This window comes from Populus euphratica, unplaced genomic scaffold, assembly GCF_000495115.2.
Source record: "Populus euphratica unplaced genomic scaffold, PopEup_1.0 scaffold16.1, whole genome shotgun sequence".
NCBI lineage: Eukaryota > Viridiplantae > Streptophyta > Magnoliopsida > Malpighiales > Salicaceae > Populus > Populus euphratica.
In genome coordinates this window covers 898,910-913,524 of record NW_011499882.1, presented here as the reverse complement: position 1 = coordinate 913,524, position 14,615 = coordinate 898,910, and the positions used below count along the sequence as shown (strand labels likewise).

General features: G+C 34.1%; 1 protein-coding gene across 1 annotated transcript; it reads left to right on the top strand.

Annotated features, from left to right (window-relative positions):
• Positions 1–11,641: 11,641 nt before the first annotated feature.
• On the top strand, positions 11,642–13,584 carry LOC105129604 (MATE efflux family protein LAL5). The gene has a single exon (XM_011031726.1). The coding sequence runs from the start codon at positions 11,765–11,767 to the stop codon at positions 13,406–13,408; it is 1,644 nt and encodes a 547-aa protein (XP_011030028.1). The 5' UTR covers positions 11,642–11,764; the 3' UTR covers positions 13,409–13,584.
• Positions 13,585–14,615: the final 1,031 nt, after the last annotated feature.

Here is a 14,615-nt window from a genome sequence, read left to right as displayed (position 1 = left end):
AATCATTTGCAACATCCGTGATTTCTTCCTCAGAATAAACCATTTGCAAATCTTCAGATTCATCTAACTCATTTTTACTTAAAGTAGATTCAAGTTGATCATAAACTAATTCGTCAATATGATCTACTTCTTGTAAATCATTATCTTCTCCAGGTTGTTTGCAAATGTTGAAAATATTCATCTCCAATGTCATGTTTCCAAATGATAGCTTCATCAGTCCATTCCTACAATTAATCAATGCGTTAGAAGTTGCAAGAAACGGACGTCCTAAAATAACAGGAAATGAATTACATGCTTCAACAGGTTCTGTGTCTAAGACAACAAAATCCACAGGATAAATGAATTTATCGACTTGTACTAACACATCTTCAATTATTCCTCTAGGCACTTTTACAGATCTATCAGCAAGTAAAACAGATATAGAAGTTGGTTTTAACTCACCTAGATAGAGACTTTGAAAAACTGAATATGGAAGTAAATTCACACTAGCTCCAAGATCAAGTAAAGCTCTTTCAATTTTATGCTCTCCAATAAAGCAAGAAATTGTAGGACAACCAGAGTCTTTATATTTCAAAGCATTATTGTTCTAAAGAATAGCACTTACTTGTTCCGCTAGAAAGGCTTTCTTTTTCACATTCAGTTTCCTCTTCACAGTGCATAGATCTTTCAAAAATTTAGCATAGGAAGGAACATGTTTAATAGCATCCAGCAAAGATATATTGATCCTTACCTGTTTGAAAATTTCAAAAATTTCAGTGCTGGCGGAGAATTAGTCTTTTCTTTGCAATTTTCAGATTCAACCCCTTCCTTACCCTCAGAGATTGACTCATCATCTTTCTCATAAGGTTCAAGAGTGGGTTTTTCAATAACCTTACCATTGCGAAGAGTAGTGACTGATTTGACTTGATCCACGTGTTAGCTTCCGGAACTACTTGCAGTTGCATTGTATTGCCCCTTAGCATTTTGTTGTGGTTGAGATGAAAACTTACCTTTCTCTTGGAAACTGAGAGCAGATGTCAATTTTGCAAGAGTATCTTTAAAATCTGTCATGTTTTGAGCAAGTTGAGTATTGATTGTCTCTTGCTTTTCAATGAATGCATGCAATATTTGGCAGAGCGGGAAAATACTTTTTCAATTTTTCAAGATTAGTGTCCATTTTCAAATGAGAATTGGAAGAGAGATTAAAAAAAAATTGCACAAATATATACATAGATATCAGTTATTATGGGAAACTGAAAGAACCGACTTAAGTCACAGAGTACCGTTATCCACCATTTGACCGAGGTGAGAGAAACTAGCAAAAATCACTCAAAAAGAAACACAAAAACAATATGAGAAAAACAAAATAATCAACCTTTATCTACAAGATCATTCCAACCAGTTGATTCATTTTCACTAGGAAACTTATCAAAGTAAGCTTTCAAACGATGTCCATTTTCCTTAAAATCATTGTCATTCATTGAATTCTCAATATCATAGGCCCTATAAGGATTGCTCCATCTTGATCTTAGCTCTCTAGGTAATGAATAGAGTTGAGAATTATAAAACAAAACTTTTTGACCAGTATCAATCTTTTGACAATTTTCACAAGTTTTGCAGAATGCATGCGTGTCCTTAAACATGGTGGGCCAATAAAATCCATTTTGAAAGATTTTTGGAGCTGTCTTTTTTGATGAGAAATAACTTCCACATGCTTCAGAATGACAAAGTTTAATGACACTACTTACCTCATTGTCGGGAATGAATCTTTGAAATATTTGATTAGGACAATATTTGAATAAGTTAGGGTCATCACAATAAAAATTCTTCACTTCGTTCAAAAACTTTTCTTTGTCTTGATTACTCCAATCAGCTGGAAAATTTCCTAAAGCAAGAAAATTAATATTTTTATCATACCAAGGCATTGGACTAAGAGAAAGTAAGGATTCGTTAGGAAAGTAATCATCGATTGGTGTGATGTTAGATGTCGAATTTGGTGTCACTATTGACAAAAGATTCACATCAACATTTTCGGTGCTTTTTTCATCCGTGATTTCTTCCTCAGAATAAATCATTTGCAAATCTTCAGATTCATCCAACTCATTTTTATGTAAAGTAGATTTAAGTTGATCATAAACTAATTCGTCAATATGATCTACTTCTTGTAAATCATTATCTTCTCCAGGTTGTTTACAAATGTTGAAAATATTCATCTCCAATGTCATGTTTCCAAATGATAGCTTCATCAGTCCATTCCTACAATTAATCAATGCGTTAGAAGTTGCAAGAAACGGACGTCCTAAAATAACAAGAACTGAATTACATGCTTCAACAGGTTCTGTGTCCAAGACAATAAAATCCACAGGATAAATGAATTTATCGACTTTTACTAACACATCTTCAATTATTCCTCTAGGCACTTTTACAGATCTATCGGCAAGTAAAAGAGATATAGAAGTTGGTTTTAACTCACCTAGATTGAGACTTTGAAAAACTGAATATGGAAGTAAATTCACACTAGCACCAAGACCAAGTAAAGCTCTTTCAATTTTATGCTTTTCAATAAAGCAAGAAATTGTAGGACAACCATGGTCTTTATATTTCAAAGCATTATTGTTTTGAAGAATATCACTTACTTGTTCGGCTAGAAAGGCTTTCTTTTTCACATTCAGTTTCCTCTTCACAGTGCATAGATCTTTCAAAAATTTAGCATAGGAAGGAACATGTTTAATAGCATCCAGCAAAGGTATATTGATCCTAACATTCAGTTTCCTCTTTAGAGTTGTGATTGACTTTTCTTTGTTTGGTCATGGCTTGAGGAAATGGAAGTGCTGGCGGAGAATCAGTCTTTTCTTTGCAATTTTCAGATTCAACCCCTTCCTTACCCTCAGAGATTGACTCACCATCTTTCTCATAAGGTTCAAGAGAGGGTTTTTCAATAACCTTACCACTACGCAGAATAGTGACTGATTTGACTTGATCCATGTGTTGGCTTCCGGAACTACTTGCATTTGCATTGTATTGCCCCTTGGGATTTTGTTGTGGTTGAGATGGAAACTTACCTTTCTCTTGGAAACTGAGAGCAGATGTTAATTTTGCAAAAGTATCTTTAAAATCTATTATGTTTTGAGCAAGTTGAGTATTGATTGTCTCTTGCTTTTCAGTGAATTCATGCAATGTTTCCTCAAGATTTTTTTTAGGAGGTGGAGCATAAGGAGGTACATATCCATGAAAATTTTGGAAATTATGGTGTGTTTGAAACGGTGGTTGTGAAGTTTGTGCATTGTTATTCTCACTCTTCCAACTGAAATTTGGATGATTTCTCCAACCAGGGTTGTATGTTTGGGAGTATAGGTTGTGGTTGGCCCTTTAGAAACTGTTTAAAGCATGAACTTGTTCATGGAGACATTCCTTAATGATAAAAGATTCGCATCAACCTTTTCGATGCCTTTTTCATCCTCGATTTCTTCTTGATTGGTCATGGCATGAGAAAATGGAAGTGCTGGTAGGGAATCAGTCTTTTCCTTGCAATATTCAGATTCAACCCTTTCCTTACCCTTAGAGATTGACTCATCATCTTTCTCACAAGGTTCAAGAGTGGGTTTTTTAATAACCTTACCATTGCGAAGAGTAATGATTGATTTGACTTGATCCATGTGTTGACTTCCATAACTACTTACATTTGCATCGTATTGCCCCTTGAGATTTTGCTGTGGTTGAGATGGAAACTTACCTTGCTCTTGAAAACTGAGAGCAGATGTGAATTTTGCAAGAGTGTCTTTAAAATCTGTTATGCTTTGAGTAAGTTGAGTGTTGATTGTCTCTTGCTTTTCAATGAATGCATACAAAGTTTCCTCAAAATTACTTCTAAGAGGTGGAGCATAAGAAGGTGCATATCCATAAGAATTTTGGAAATTATGGTGTGCTTGAAACTGTGGTTGTGAAGTTTGTGCATTATCACTCTTCCAACTGAAATTTTGGTGATTTCTCCAACCAGGGTTGTATGTTTGCAAATATGGGTTATGATTGGGCCTTTCAAAACCGTTTAAAGCATGAGCTTGTTCATGGAGACATTCCTTAAAAGAAGGCATGGTTGGACAGTTACTAGTTGAGTGTTCATTTGTTTCACATATTTGACATACAATGTTTTCAATAGATTTAAATTGACCACTCTTTTTCAATTCTAGTGCCTCGACTTTTCTAGCTAAACATGCAAACTTGGCTTGAAGGTCATGATCTTCCCTAAGGTTGTACATACCTCCACTAAATGTATGAGGTTGAGTTTTACTCGGTGCCTCATAAGTACCCGCGGTGTCCCAATTTTGAGCATTTTCAGCTAACAAGTCTAAGTACCCCATTGCTTCATCAGGGTCTTTATCTTCAAAAGTTCCATTGCACATCAATTCAACCATTTGCCTATCTTTAGGTGTTAATCCTTCATAGAAATGTGAAACCAATCTCCATGCTTCAAAACCATGATGAGGGCAAGTACTAAGCAAGTCTCGATACCTATCCCAACATTTGTAAAATGTTTCTCCTGGTTTTTGAGTGAAAGTGGTGATTTGTCTCTTGAAAGAGTTTGTTCTATGAGATGGGAAAAACTTCTTTAGAAATTGTTGTTGCATTTCATCCCAAGCACGAATGGATCCTGGTCTTAAATTTTGTAGCCATGTTTTAGCTTTATCTTTTAATGAAAAAGGAAAAAGCTTTAATCTGATGGTGCTCATGCTACAATTTAAGTTATTATATGTGTTGCACACCTCCTCAAATTCTCTTAAATGCAAGTATGGATTTTCCAATTCCAAACCATGAAAAGAAGGTAAAAGTTGAATAATCCCTAGTTTAAAATTAAAATGAGATGCATTGGGAGGCAAAACTATGCATGATGGTGCACTTGTTCTTGTGGGATTCATGTGGTCTCTAAGTGTTCTAGCACGGTTATTCTCATTATTTTCATTATGAAGTGATTGATTATCTTCTTCGGCCATATTTTCTGAAAATGATGAGGATACCCTACAAAGTCTACCACTTGATGTACGTGACCACACTCTCATGCACGTGTAAGAATAGAATAAAAGTAAAAAGAAAATAAAAGAAGAAGAAACAAGAAAAAAGAAACAAAGTTATATACAAGAAAAGTGAAAAGAGAAAATAAAATAACTACTATAATTTATACAAGAACTTACCTCCCCAGCAACGGCGCCAAAAACTTGACACGACGAAAAGATTGTTGTCTTCTCCCAAGTGTAGGAGTGTCGAAGTAATAAATAACCTGGCAAGAGCGGGGTCGAATCATAGGGAGGTTAATTGTACAAATTATAAATAACAATAATAAAACAACAATAACAATAACAACAATAATAATAACAATAACAATAACAATAATAATAATAATAATAATAATAATAATAATAATAATAATAATAATAATAATAAAGAAGGAGAAGAAGAAGATGATGATGAGAACTTTGAGAAGGAATATTAATGTAACGATTAAACAATGATAATAATAAATGTCAAGGTTAGAGGTTCCACTAATGGTATGTCAAACAAGTATAATATAAACTCTTATTTTTCAATCGGAAACCACGCATAAAGGAGGTTCCAATTAGATTATAGATTGTTAACATGATTACATTAGTCATCTTATTCAATTAATGCTAGTACTTGTAAATCTCGTCAAGCATTCATGATTATAACTTATGTTAGCAACAAATCAAGTTCCTTTCATAGCTCAGGTGTCGGTTATACCATACAGTATGGGCTATGAAAGTGCCAAGCATTTGTTGTACCAAGTGTTATACAACATAAATCAAGATTAGTCATTTAACAAGCAAAGTATTAAAGAGTGAACAAGATAACGAATACAAAACATGTTAGTATCAAACATTAAAGTCCATATTAAGTTTACACTATACTTATTCTTATACCATTAGTGTAGCCTTTTCACCTTGACATAATAAACTTAGCTAGACATAATGAAAGAAAGAAAAATAAATAAACAAAATAAAAACATAAATAAGATAAAAGTTAACTAAGAAAATGAAAGGAAATGAAAGACATAAACTTGATATTAATGAAAGCAAAGCATAAGCAATACAAAAAATACAAAGAAAGAAAGGAAGACCATGATCTTGATCTGGAAACCAAGATGCCTAAATGCATGGCAAATGCCTCCTTTTATAGGCCAAAATTAGGAACTATTGATTTGATGACTAATTGATGAGTGGGTGGCCAACTCTTGACTTGGTGACAATCCTTATCTTCTCTTGTCTGCCCAAAACGTCATTGATAATGTCAAAATTGGAGCCACTTGAAAACATGAAAGTTATAGGCAATTGTCTCAGCTTTCTTGTGTAAAACATTCAGCTCATTTGGACTTCTAGAACTCCAGATATGGCCAAAATACTGAACAGTGTTCGGGCTGGAGGACATATTCGGGCTTCTTTGTTGTTGCTACAATTTGGACTTGAAAATGACCTTTTTAGATCTTGGGCTCCATATGAAAGTTGTAGGCCTATGTCTTACCTTTCCATCCATATAAAGTAAACCTAAATCTGAGATCTATAGCTTCAGATATGACCCAATTACCGAACAGTGTTCCGGTTTGGATTGCACCCACATCTCTTTTCTAATTTTGGTCATGTTTTTGCCCTTGCAATTTAAGTTCTTAAAGTCATCAATCAAACCTTTCATTTATGTGATAGGCCTGCATTTAAAATGAACATTTACCATAAATTAAAGGTATCTTATATTATTAGATATATTATTATAAAACATGCTTTAGTTAAGGAGTTATTGATACTTCAAGTGCAAAATGATGATATAACACCATGATAAAAATACACTTTTAAGTATTAATCATTGACCATTAATCTGGTTCAACATAAGAGTAAAAATAGTTATTATCGTATTTTTAAAACTTGATTGGATGATTGACGTGGTGCAAGACCTAAGTTACGGATCAAGTTGACTATTGACCCGAGTCAACATAATGATAAAAATAATTATTATTATAATTTTAAAATCCAATTAGAGAATCAACACGGGGCAAGACATGAGTTATAGGTCGGGATGGTCAGCCTAGATGAACTTGAGGCAACAATTAATAGTTTTTTAATTTATATTTTATCTTAAATTGATCAAATCACAAATTAACTTGAATTTTTAACCAAGTTAAAAATGATAAACCTTTTCTTTATTTTTTTCAATCCAAATAAGTACAGATATAGAGTTGGTGGGGTTCCATTTAGTATCTACCGAACACAGAGAAAAAAAAAAGGATAAATTATCTATTAGAGTCCAAAACGCATCGAACACAAGGTAATTATTTGTCATGTCTATTACAATCGTGTCAATCACTGCCTAATGATTTATAGTCAAAAGTGGGAAACCAATGTAGGCTGGGGAAGGTGTTGCAAGGAGGAAAAAAATTACATCTTTTTATCAAAATTCACCAATTACTTTTATTCTTAATGTATATTACAAAAATTTATTATCTTTTTATTATATTTAATTTAAATTTTGATTTAAAGCTTTTTACATATTAGATTTCATCATTATGCATATTTTTACATGCTTGCTAAATATTTCTAACACTTTATCTTTCAACTACTTCTTATAATCTTAATACTTAACCTTCAATATCTAACCTCAAATTAAACACAACCAAATTTAAAATTTAATAGAATCATTTGCTATGTTTGAGCCCTTCAATATGTAGTTTGAGCCCTTCAAAAAAAAAAAATATGTAGTTTTTTCTCGATCTTTTGTTAGTGTGAATTATGGAACTTTATTTCTAGCTATATATACTCGTGTGGAATCTTGCTTGGACAAGGCCACCTCTGCCTTTAGAGAGTTACAACTCACACAGCTACATGCTTTGTTGCCATTGGTCAACATGAATACAAGCAAGGAAGATTTAAAAAAAAAAAATGTATTTCAGTGCTTAGCCTAGTGGTGGAAGGGGTTTATCTCCTTCCACCACATCTGGGTTTGAGCCCTGACGTGCATGTCTGTCATCCCCACGGTACTTTACATGCCTACTAGGTTTGCAGGGTATTCAGTGGGTCATGGAGATTAGTCGTAGTGCACGCAAACTGGCCCGGACACCCCACGTAAATAAAAAAAAAAAAAAAAGATTTAAAAATAAGGGAACATTCTGGTGATGAACTCTATACGGTTCGGTCTGCCAGCAATTATTAAGTGCATATATAAATATTTTCTTTACCATTTTGACTAATACTATATAATTTTTCGATTTTAACTGTAAATGTACTGTTGGAGAATATAGTTTTGCCAACTACAATTTTCCACTTTTATCCTCCTAGTTTAAAATCTTCTAAAGATATCCCTATAATTTTAAGAGATTCCAATTTTTATCTTTACTATATAACTAAAGAAAGCTCAATTTAGTTCCTTTTTTTTTTTCGTTTTTTCTTCTCAAGTTCTCGTTAAGGTTATAATCTCTGACAAAAACACTTAAAAATCACAAACTCTAAGTCTAAATTAAAAAAATATGCTATTCAACAGTACTGATGAACAAATATAATAATATAAAGTATTATAAAAGATCGAAAATAAGCTACTAGTCACAAAGCTTAATTATGTTGAATATAATCTAATTTCAGCTATTTAAATAGTTAGTAATAACATTCAAACTGTTTGAAAAATTAAGCGAAGTTTATCTTGGATAATATAATATAATTCTCTTCATTTTATTTAATAACTCAAACTTTAATCTCGAGTTTTTTTTTAATATCTAATATCAAAGTTCATTGATGAAATAATTATGTATCAATTAACAGTTCAAATAATTATGTATCAATTGCACCCAAGGCATTGGCCCAGCGGTGATAGGCGTCCTGCGCCTTCCGCTACCATGGGTTCGAGCCTTGGAGTTGCATGCCTGTCAGCCCCGCGCTGCTTTACCTGCCTGCTGGGTTTGCAGAGTGTTCAGTAGGCCGTGGGGATTAGTCGTGCTGCGCGCGCAAGCTAGCCCGGATACCCCACGTTAATCAAAAAAAAAAATTATGTATAATATACCTGCCGACCTAATTTTTTTTTATATAAAAAAGAAATATTCAAACCATCTTAGTACATCAGAGGCTAGATAGCATTCATTTGCGTTGCTTATGTCAAAAGCAATCTTAAGTTGCCATCATCAATAACATGAAATTCATACATTGGCATGCCAAAAGCAATTTTAAGTTGCCATCATCAATAACAAGAAAATTCATACAATGGCTAGATTAAAAGCAAAATTTGACGGTGTCACTTCTTTGAATGGTAATGCCATTTTTTTTAAAAAAAAAAAAAACCCTTCTGTCAACTTGATTATTATTATTTTGAAACTGGTGCTCGAGTCATTAGCTCCTTGTTACATTGCTTCAAATGAAAGCATAGAATTTATTTTAGCAGTGATCTTTCGGCATTGAATGGCCTATCCCCTTGTGATTGATGTGTTATTCTGGTGGTCAGCAATAGTGATAATTAGGGTGCTTTCCAAAATCTCTTCCGTGCATGCAAGAGCACCGAAAGGTGAATGTGAAAGAGAGGACAACAAAACGCCTCCTAATTAATAACTATAAAAAAAATGGAGGTATCTCAATTTGAACTATCAATTCTCAACTTAGTTTACCAAAACACTTTTCAACAAATGTGGAATGGATCTTCATTTAGAGTCAAGTAAAGCATTATGAATTATGGAGATTTAAGTTTCACAAATCGCACACTTTCTGTCCTCGTAGAATTCTCATTATACGTTTATGACCATTATTTCAAGCGTTTGTGTGCATGTATCAGCCAAGAAGGCTTCAAACCATGGGCTTCTGAGATTTTCACTAAGGGTTGAAGAGACTTCGAGTAATCTCTCTTTTGCCTAGACCAATCCACTAAGTATAAGCCGGTGTGGAACCACAATTTCCATCCAAATAATTGACTTTGTTCCACAACAGAAGCAACGAAAGAACTTTGTAGGTGCACCTAGTGTAAAACGAAGACCCTGCTAAATGACACTCAACAAAAGCTGACTTCGCTTCCCTCATCAAGACAAAAAAATAAAACACCGCCAAATTTTGGCTAGGAACAAATTAGTTCTATAGGAAGAGCTCACCGATTTACATAGCAAATTCTTCACGATAATTGATGGAAACTTTTGATAGACCGGATTGACCTTATTTAGAAGTTCAAGGGGCATTCTTAATTTGGCCAATTAAGTAAAGTTTTGTTAGTTCTGGTTACAACCATGATTTTTGTAAATATGTAGTAGTCTTTTTCTTTTTTTTTGGTTTTCTTCTATAACTAGAAAATTGTATTTTTTTTTCATGCTAGTTTATCATTGACTTTTTGCACTAGCATATATTAATAAATTCCTCGATTATTATAAAAAGAAATCGATTTAAACCAAATGAAATGTTGTTTCTGTCCTTGTTTTTTTTTTTTTCCTTTTCTTTTAGGTAACCCCACATAAGTTCCCATCCTATACACCGATTCTCAAATGGAACCTAGTTTTTGTTCTTCAGTTTGGTCCCTAATGTATAAGAAGCTCTCAATCACATGCCCCATCAAAGTCCATTAATGGTTGGACTTATACTTCAAGGACTTATATGAGTTTATCCTATCCCTTGATTTTTTTTTACCTTCTTTGAGGAGATGGATGGGTCTTTACAATGCTTTTAGATATCAGAGCAAAAGGATGTCAACATACGCATGAATAAGAAAATACGGCGTGATTTTATTCCAATTTTTTAACAAAAAAACCTCTACAAGTTGTTGCATATACAGTAGATTTGACCATGACTAAATTGTGCATCGTTGCCGGTTATTTAGCTTTAGGACAAACATCGACGGCTTCTTTGGACTGTCCATAAACTGGCGATGTAAAAAACCTGAAGCGGCACAACCACTTAAGCCGTCCGGCAACACAAATAGGACAATTTTAGAGGTGGCAATGGCAATAAATAGTGAATCTCTACTTAATCTATGCAAAATCCTCCTACAGCATTGATTGGCCCAAGTGAAGTTTTTTGGAGTTGTATGTAAACTGTCCAGGAAGTTATTCTGTCCTTGTTTTCAAGCACATTTTAGTATTTTCCTATGTAATCCAACAGAAAATGTTCAAGAATCACTTTTGGCTTCTTTTTTTAATAGAGTTACAATTAATCCATATATGTAATGCAAGAATTCGTTTCTACCTTCTCTTTTCCTCTGAGTTGAAAACTGATTTCTAGGCTTAGAAGAAAAAAAAAACGGGTATTTTTTTGAATTAAACAAGGATTAGACGAGACAAGATTGCTGTGTAGAGAATATAAAATGAAAATTGCGTAGAACAAAATTGTTTTTGGTTATATTTAAGGTTCGTGCACTGCATTAAAAGCATGTATTTTATGCTTTTTAAATAGTGTATCGTGCGGTACACCACACGAACAAACCGGCTATTATTACTGGAATCAAACATAGAATTATAAGTGAAGTTGTTCTATCTTACTCTGTACAGTCCCACATGTCAAATGCTACATCCTAATCAAAAATCTTAGTTCACTGTATGGTTTTTGCTTTATAATTTCTTCCTAAATTCATATGCGAGCCGGTGCTAAACAACAGCAACCAAACGACAAAAAGTATGTTAGGCATTATATGATGTTTCAAAGCATTGCCGTCTCTCAAACCCCTATAAAAACCCTCCTTCGCCTCATATTAACCCCCTCGCTCCCCATCTCAGCTTCTCTCCCTCTCTTTACTCTATTCAACTCGAACTCTCAAACATTTCTTACACATAACAAGAATGTGTCAGCTAAACTCTTCTACTCTATCCTGCAAATGCAATCAAGACTTCCCTATCCTCATCTCCATCAAAGACCAAGAGCCCCAAATGTTCACCTCATTATTGATCCCTAAAAGCCCAACATGTATACCACAAGAAACCCAGGAACCAGACATCATCAACCTCTCCCTTGCTATCAGAGAAGCAATATCCATAGCCAAAATAGCTTTCCCCATGATACTAACAGGCCTCTTGCTCTATCCTCGCTCAATGATCTCCATGCTCTTCCTTGGCCGCCTTGGGGAGCTAGCCTTAGCTGGTGGCTCACTTGCCGTTGGCTTTGCTAATATAACTGGCTACTCTATCCTCTCTGGCCTGGCCATGGGGATGGAACCAATATGTGGTCAAGCTTTTGGGGCTCAAAAGCACCGCCTCCTAGGCTTAACGTTGCAAAGAACAATACTTCTGCTCATTGTTGCTTCACTGCCCATTTCTTTTCTTTGGCTAAACATGAAAAGCATCCTTCTTTTTTGCGGCCAAGATGAATCGATAGCCACAGAAGCACAGTCATTTCTTGTTTACTCTCTTCCTGACCTTTTAGCTCAATCTTTTTTGCATCCATTGAGAATCTATCTTAGAACTCAAACAATAACCTTGCCTCTCACATTTTGTGCCACTCTAGCTATTATTCTACACATTCCTATAAACTACTTTCTTGTTACTCACCTAAATTTAGGGACTAAAGGTGTTGCTCTTAGTGGGGTATGGACTAACTTCATTCTTGTAGGTTCTTTGATCATTTATATCCTTGTTTCTGGTGTCCATAAGAAGACATGGGGAGGATTTTCAATGGAGTGCTTCAAAGAATGGAAAACTCTCTTGAATTTGGCAATTCCAAGCTGCATCTCAGTGTGTCTTGAATGGTGGTGGTATGAGATCATGATCTTGCTATGTGGACTATTGTTAAACCCAAGAGCAACTGTTGCCTCCATGGGCATTTTGATTCAAACAACTGCACTCATCTACATATTCCCTTCTTCTCTAAGTTTCAGTGTATCAACAAGGGTTGGCAATGAGCTCGGCGCTAACCAGCCCAAGAAAGCAAAGCTTGCAGCCAATGTAGGCCTTTCTTTGAGCTTCATTTTTGGGTTTTCAGCTCTAGCTTTTGCAGTTATGGTTAGGAAAGTATGGGCTAGCATGTTCACACAAGACAAAGAGATCATAGCATTAACATCACTAGTTTTGCCAATAATAGGTCTTTGTGAGCTAGGAAATTGTCCACAAACAACCGGTTGTGGAGTCTTAAGAGGAACAGCCAGACCAAAAGTTGGAGCAAACATCAACTTGGGATGTTTCTACCTTGTTGGCACGCCAGTGGCAGTATGGTTAGGATTCTATGCAGGGTTTGATTTTGAAGGGTTATGGCTCGGCCTCCTAGCTGCACAAGGGTCCTGTGTGGTGACCATGCTGCTTGTTTTGGGCAGGACTGATTGGGAATCTGAAGCTCAAAGAGCTAAGAAGCTGACAAATGCTTTGGTTCTTGTTTCCAATGTTGACGACAGCCTACAAGTTGAGGAAAAGAAGCCACCTAATGCCGAAATCAAGGAGGATTCCTTACATTTATTTGAAGAATTAGTTAATCTTTATAAACCTTTACCTGTTTAACTCATCCCCAAAATTTTATTTCTTTTCCTAATACTTTTTTTGTTTTTAGTTCCCCGTGTCCTTACAAGTTGTATAGGAGAAGAAGAAGAGGGCTTTTGATTCTGTATCTTCATCAATTTGAACAGGGCTAGGCTACGCTGTACCTATTAAGAATTATACAAAAATTAACTAATCAATTCAAGTTGCAATGTTTTCTAATTTCAAAGCTTTGAATGTTTTGATCAGTCAATTTTAATATCTTAAGCTTCAAAGTCAAATGCCGTAGAGAGTACTATTTTACATTTGTTCATAATTAAGGTAGCACAAGACCAAAACAAGGTGTAACCAACCATTGTGAAGGAAAATGCTACTATTTGATTCCACTAACAATGGAGAATTTACATAAAACAGAATGTCGGATTAGATTCTAGTTCTAAATTCGATTCCTAGAAAACTCCAGGGACTAGACAAGACTATAATAATAGTGGTTATAACACTCAGATGATTATCCTGGCATATTAACTGAACCTAATCGACTCAAAGCTTACATCGATCTAGCATGGTCTAATTAATAATCAAAGTTGACTTATGTTAGTCAACAATTTATTGACTTAGAGAAAAAACAAATTTAATAAAAACAATATCATTTTATCTTTTATTTTAAAAAAATAATTAAAACAAGTTAATGTTTCCAAAACATGATCTAAATCAGTTTTTAAAACTATGAATAGCCATTGCTAGCAACCAGCTTCCTGATTGACTCGTTCTTATGCTAGCTTTTATATACTACTTGGTTATTATATTATATACCTTCTAGTTTCAAACATGTATTCATATATAAACCCTAACAAGTGTTCTTGATTTAGTTTGTCGCATAATTGTATATCAAAATTATGTTATTCTTTTCATTTATTAAAAAATAAGTTATTCATAAAAAAATTATTATTTTCTGATTAGTTTTGGATTTGATTATTGATAATGAGAAAATAAAATTCAAATAAATATCAATACTAATTATAAAAAGAAGCATAGAAATCAAAACACTTTAAATTCTAAAAGAATCAAATCTTCTTAATTAATTATCAATCAAATTTAACTCTAACTCTTGCGAACACTCTTTTGTTTTGATCAATTTAATGATTGGATTAGAAAAATATCACAACATTCACTGTAAGAGAGTTTTTACAAAATTTAATTATTTATTGTTAAGGAATTATGTGAAATTATT

Bases quoted from the DNA above. Each gene is read 5' to 3' on its own strand.
- LOC105129604 (XM_011031726.1), top strand. From the start codon at position 11,765: ATGTGTCAGCTAAACTCTTCTACTCTATCCTGCAAATGCAATCAAGAC.